This window comes from Microtus ochrogaster, chromosome 2, assembly GCF_000317375.1.
Source record: "Microtus ochrogaster isolate Prairie Vole_2 chromosome 2, MicOch1.0, whole genome shotgun sequence".
In the NCBI taxonomy this organism is placed as follows: Eukaryota; Metazoa; Chordata; class Mammalia; order Rodentia; family Cricetidae; genus Microtus; species Microtus ochrogaster.
Genome location: NC_022010.1, coordinates 17,679,227 through 17,685,919, shown reverse-complemented (window position 1 = coordinate 17,685,919; position 6,693 = coordinate 17,679,227). Strand labels below are relative to the sequence as shown.

The following is a 6,693-nucleotide window of genomic DNA, read 5'->3' as shown; positions in this document are numbered from 1 at the left end:
CAGCAGCCATCCATCTTTTCTGAGTTCTGGTCTCTCTCTGACCTGGAATCACACATTAATCTTGACTGGCTGGACAGAGCCCTGGGGACCCTCTTGTCTCCACCTCCCCAGCTCTGCGATTACAATCCTGTGCCACCACTCCTGATATTTCCATACATGGGTCCTCATGATTGTGAGCCAATCACACTAGTGACAATCTCTCTAACCCATACCTTCTATTCCTGAACTGAAAGTATTTATCATTTGAGAAATTCACCCAAACAGAGGATGGCTTTAGAGGTGAGCTGGGGAGGTGGGATTTAGAATTTTGGGGGTGGGGAATGAGGATCCATCAGAGAAGGACATTCAGTAGCAAGCTGGCTCACTGAGGCACCTTAGATGTCCTCTCAGTGTACCAGCGATATTTGTGGCTGACTGTGGATTTTGTCTTTCTAAACATGAGGCAGCAGAGAACTCACTGAAATTTAACAACTGATGTATCTTTTCCCAAAGGAAACCTCAGACATGGGCAGAGGCCTGGGTGTCTGTGGGAGGGTTAGTGCAGGATGCAGAACTTGTCAGAGGAGTGCTATCTGCCTCCAGAACCCTGGAAACCCAGCCATCGCCACCCCAGCCTCCGACATGCACAGACATGTTATTTTATGCATGAAATGACCCTCTACATTAAGATCTTACACCGGGCCTGACACACAGTGTGTCTCCAAAATTAATAATTGCCCAGCTCTACCCAAAGACAACCAGGGACACCCCTAAAAGCACACTGGGACTTGGGGGTATAGAGAATACTTGAGGCTTTATATTTGGGGAACACAGCACCCCTTGGTGGCCAGTGTGTGAACTGCTGCTGTTAACTTAAAGACAAGGTCACTGCCCTCTGCTTAGGAGAGCCATGGAAACAATAAAAGTCTTAGGCATCAGGGAATGAGAGGCCAGTCTGGGAGAAGGAGCAGCCACATGCTGTGGGAAGCTGCAAGGGGAGGGAACCCTTAGGGAATGATCCAGAAATTAACTATAATGCGGTTGCCCTAGAAACCTGTCTTGGTCATAGACTTCCCCAACCTCAGGCAGCTTCCTAGTAAGGAAGTCGGGCCACCACAGAAGGACCCTCTTGGAAATGGCAGTGTGGGTGGCAACCTAAGAGAGGACCCTGCCACAACCCTACCCAAGATGACATAGTCAATGAGCTCTACTCTGCTGGACCCTCAAGTTGAAAATAAGCCCATGAGTCAGTGAGTGACTGGGCATGTCCCCAACTCCATCAGCAGGTGACTTTGTCCTATGTCAGCATCAAAGCCTGATGGTGTGGCCTGCTGCAGCCACAGCCACAGCCACACCTGTGCACACACCTGAGACACAGCCCACTGCCTGCCAAATCCACTCAAATGTGCTATGCACCCACACACAATTGCATACATACAGCTATTCCGTAGCCTGCTGCCCATCAACAACTTCATAGGACACACACACACATTTTGCTCTTCTCAGAACCTAGACAAATAAAGTCATGTGATATTAAGTTAGGCACTACAGAAAATCATGCAGTGTAAGCACACAGTGACTGGGGAGATAGCATAGTAGATAAGGGCAATTTTGAACAAGCACGAGGACCTGAGTTCAAATCCCCAACATCCACCTAACTTAGGAGGTGTTAGTCATGGACCTGTATCCCTGGTACTATGGGGGCAGAGACAGGAGAATCTCTGTGGCTTTCTGGATGCCAGCCCAGCTCCTTGCTCACAGAGAAAATAGGGATCAGGTGACAAATTATAAAGGAAGACACCCAGTGTCCTCTACTCCCTCCACTCAGACATGTATAATTTCTCATGAACACACACAAATCTCAGACTCTGTACGCCTGAGATGCACGATATAAAATGCAGCAGACTGCTCCACAGTAAATCTGGCACTAGCAGGGGTGCACACACACGACAAGCCCCATGCAGATAATACTGGGCACACAGAATGTGGTTGGCCATTATTAGATGACCGTGCAGCCCTCTTGTGTGTGACCACAGTGTACTGTTTCCTCCCACCGCTGTCTCCAGGCCTGTGAGGAAGGCTCTATATTAGGAACAGTTGTGGGATTTTTAGAGCCACATGGGGTATGCAGTCCTGAGGTGTGCTGAGGCACATGCATGTACGAGGAGTGAGGCTTGCAGTGGTTAACCTCTGCCCCGTTCACAGAATCCCACAGCCTGTGAGCTTGTCACCCCAGAGAAACCAAAGAACCTCAGAAAAGGGCTGTGGTGTTAACTAAGTGAAGCTTCCTTTACAGGTGATGTCAACGTGTACAACAAGCCTGACCCCCAAATCTACAGAAGCCTCATCCGTGAGTGCACCTCCCTGAGGAAGGAAGGCGAGTTCTCCACCTGCTTCACTGAGCTCCAGAGAAACTTCCTGAAGGATCGTCCAGCCAAGCTCAAGAATCTCATCCGCCTGGTCAAGCACTGGTACCAACTGGTATGGCGTCTGGTCCAGCCACTGTGGTTCCTGTTTATACATGAGTGGAAACTAGGCCAGAGAAAAGCAGGGATAGTCTAGTTTGCTTTCTATTGACACGATATTTTATCACATGACCAAAAGTCTCTTGGGAAGGAAAGGTCTTATTAGGTTGCACATCCCAGTCACCGTCCATCACTGAGGAAGTCAGGGCAGTAACTGAAGCAGAGACCATGGAGGAATTCTGCTCACTGGCTGGCTCTCCATGACTCACGCAGCTGGCATTTATGCACACTCCAGGGTCACCTGCCCAGGCATGGCACCGGTCACAGTGGGCTGTCCCTCTCTCGTTAATCACTGATCAATAAAATGCCCCCACAGGGCAGTTTGACAGAAGCATGTTCTCATTTGTGAGTCCATCTTCTCAAGATGTCTCTACCTATGTCAGATTCACACAAAGAAAAAAAAGAAACACAAGGGGTGAGGAAACAGAAGATGAGAAGGAAAAGAGGGGAAAGAGAGGCAGAAGGGGAGGATTTGAGAGAAGAGACGGTAACAGAAGACAGCAAGGGAAGGTGCTGCCGTAGGAGGGAGAAGGGAGGCGGAAGGGGAGCCGAAAGAAGGAGGGCTTTCCACGCGTGTTCCGGTAGGTGTCTTCTAGTCCACTTTCCAGGTAGCCTACTCTCTCTTCAGCCATGTCTGGTTCACTGCTTCCTGGTTGCTACATCATTTGTGTCTAGATTTTTGCTTCTTTCTAAGGCTAAGCCTGTCACATCCTCTGGTTTCTATTTTCCTGCCATTTCAAGCTATTAGCTCTTTAAACGGGCAATCTCGTTTTTTTCTGGACCTTTTTAAATGTTTGTGTGGTGTCTCTGTCTCTATACCTGTTCTAAGGAGCGCATGTGTCTGTGTTTATATGTGTGAGCACATACATGTGGAGGCCAGGGAGTGAGTAAATTTTGTAAATCCGCTCAGGGCCTCACAACTGAGCCCACAGAGTGCTAAATCAACAGTTCGAAACAGTCGTACAGCCCTGGGAACCCCATCTCCTCCGCCTAAAGCTGGGATTATGAGTCACTGCTCTTATCCGCCTGTGTGTGCTGGGATCTGAACTCCCTGACTTGACTGGGGGGCACTTTATGGACTGGGCCCTCTCCCTATCTCCTCCCCTGTTATTTCAGAGCCTGTGATAAAACCATAAGTAGTGAGCATCATTACTACCCTGCTCTGACCCTCACTTCCTGGCTGTCAATCACTGTGTCATGATTCCTCCTATGCCTGCTAGTAAATGCTCAGTCTCTGTGGACCACACACTCTCCATCTCAACCACTCAGCCTTTGGCTATAGCATGGGAGCATCTGTAGACTAAATCTACATGAACAGGTCCCCACACAACAGCTGACAACCCTGTTTTTCTCACTGCCTTTCTCTTCTCAGTGTAAGGAGAAGCTGGGTGAGCCGCTGCCCCCACAGTATGCCCTGGAGCTGCTCACAGTCTATGCCTGGGAACGTGGGAGTGGAGTCACTGAGTTCGACACAGCCCGGGGCTTCCGGACAGTTTTGGAACTGATCACAAAATACAAGCAGCTTCAAATCCATTGGACAGTTTATTATGACTTTCAAGACCAGGAGATCTCAAACTACCTGCTGAGTCGGCTCACAAGAGTCAGGTAGCCTGTCCCCTCTTGACTCAACCTCCCCACCAGGGAGGACCATGGTATAGCACTGTGGAAATGGGGAGGCGGGAGCTCTGTGTCAGTGGAGCGTTTCCTGTCCTGTCACTGTGTTGGACACTGTCCTCTTGTCACATGATTGACATGAAGACCTGCAGCCCTGGGAGGCAGACGTGGGCTTTCCTGTCTGCAGATGAGGAGACCAAGACTCTGACCTTGTCTACACCCAAACAGCAGAGGGAGGGGGTATATGGAGTGGGAACTGAGGTGTTCCTGCAGTGATGTAGGTGTTCTGTTTTGTGGAAGAAAAGGTCTCTTTAGGATGAATTTTGGCTTGCAGCCATACAGAAGCCAGTTTTGGTTAGCAAAAGGCCTTTTTATTGTACAAGTTGCATCTTGGCAAGTTAATGCCTGCATGCCAAACCCTCTTCTCTGAAGCTCCCTGAAGGAAATAAATGTCAGAGCAATTCTGGAGACCAGTTCTGGTATCCCAATGTTTTAATTTTTTTCACAAGCAATTTTTGCAGAGGCTTTGAACCCTTCTGGCAGAACTCAGATAAGATTCAAACACTTCAAACAAAGATAATATCATGAAAGGCAGTTCAAAGCCCAGGTATTAACCCTACTGAATTCCAGCCAGCTGCAATGGTCTGTGGGATCTCAGGCCACACAGTAACTGAAGCCGTAAGGACTGGGAGGCTGTGAACAATACAGTGCATGTGCCATCTGGGTGGTGACATGTCTTGACCCTGTGTTGTGTTCAGCTCTCACATCTCATACTCTGATCCTCTCAGGCTGAATTCTCTCTGTGCTGTGTGACAGGGACTCAGGACAAACTTTGGACAGTGCTGCTCTGTTGAGCTTCTCCTCTGTTCGTGTGCAGTGGTACCTTGGGCACTGGCCAGCTGGTCAGTTCCCTCTCTGAATGTTGCTTTGCAGGCCTGTGATCCTGGACCCAGCTGACCCAACAAGGAATGTGGTTGGTTCGAATTCAGAAGGCTGGTGGCGGCTGGCAGGAGAGGCTACAGTCTGGCTGCAATACCCATGCATTAAAAATTGGGATACTTCCCGAGTGCGCTCCTGGGATGTGCCGGTGAGAACTTATCATCGTCTTGTCCCCTTGCACACACATCTGGTCACACCATCTGTTTCAAGAATATTCAGACAAAGATGCCCAGGCTTATAGGTTTTCCTGCCACACTGATTGCTGTACAGTTATTCTCAGAGGTTGTCACATCACCCCTGCAGAGTTCCTGTTGCTCAGCATCCTAAGAAATAGCAGCTTCTGCTCTGAGTGCCTGCTTTGTGTTCAGGCTCTGTCCTGCATTCTTTATCATACAGTATTTCACTGGATCCACACACCTACTTGTCTTGTGGTCTTTATCATACAGTAGCTCACAGGATCCACACACATGCTTGTCTTGTGGTCTTTATCATAAAGTAGCTCACTGGATCCTCACTAGGGCTCTATAAGTTGAGACACACGGAAGGTTCCATACATGCAAATCAAGAAATACATCACAAATGAACTCCAAGACAGAAATCAAATTACCACCTCAAGAGAGGCAGAAAAGGCTTTGGAAAAAAATACAATATCCCTTCATAATTAAAACTAAAAATGGAGAGACCACCTACCAACATAATAAAGGCTATCTATGACCAACTTAGAGCCAACTCATGGTAAATGGAAAACTTCATGAAATCTTTTCTCCTGAGATCAAGAACAAGACCAGGTGTCCATGCTCTCCACTCCTACTCCATGGAGGGCTTGATGTCATAGCAAGAGTAGTAAGAGATGGAAATAAAAGGGACATAGCTAGGAAAAGAGGTCAAAGAATCCTTACTGTAGATGAATGGATCTATATATGAGACCCTAGACGCCATCAGAAGACTCACACAGCTGATGCACACTTGACATACCAATGGCAACCATACTGAGAATGAAATCGGTGCCCTCTTCTGCCCTCCACGGGCACTTCACACAAGTGGTACATATACACACATGTAGGCGAAACATGCCCATACATTAAATTTCAAGTTCTAAAAAGTTTTCAGCTTCTTTGAGAGTTCATCTCACTGGAGCTAGAATGATCATGAACAAGAAACGGATGATAACAAAAGCTAACAGATGATAACAAATGCCAGCAAGGAGGTGAGGAAGAGAACCCTAGTCATGGCCAGTGGGGATGTAAACCTATGCAGCTGCTGTAAAAACTGAAAACAGAAATTCCATGACCTAGCTGTACCACCCCTGGGTATATACCGAAAGAAGTCTGACTCTTAGCACAGGGACTCTTGCACATGGGCATCTATCGCTGCTATATTCAGCTGTATTGTGCTTAATAGAATCCAATCCAACTCTCTCTGATGATATGAGGAGGCTCAGTCAATAACACACTTGTCACGTAAGCAAGGATAAGGAGCCTAATATCATCATCAGAACCATGTAAATGAGTCAGACAAGGAGATGTGCACTTGCCATTCCGATGTGTGGACAATGAGGTCCCTGCACTGGCCAGCAAGGAAGCATAGTCTCCTTGATGAGTTCCAATGCAATGCAACCCAAACGTCAAGGAGACAG

The 6,693-nt window shown here is 47.9% G+C and overlaps 1 protein-coding gene across 1 annotated transcript; it reads left to right on the top strand.

The window, feature by feature from the left end:
- Positions 1-2,253: 2,253 nt before the first annotated feature.
- On the top strand, positions 2,254-6,101 carry LOC101985937 (2'-5'-oligoadenylate synthase 1A-like; the record flags this gene model as incomplete). Its single annotated transcript, XM_026784495.1, has 3 exons — positions 2,254-2,460; positions 3,877-4,109; positions 5,052-6,101. Coding segments are annotated over 3 exons (687 nt in total), but the record flags the coding sequence as incomplete, so codon positions are not given.
- Between the last annotated feature and the right edge of the window lie 592 nt (positions 6,102-6,693).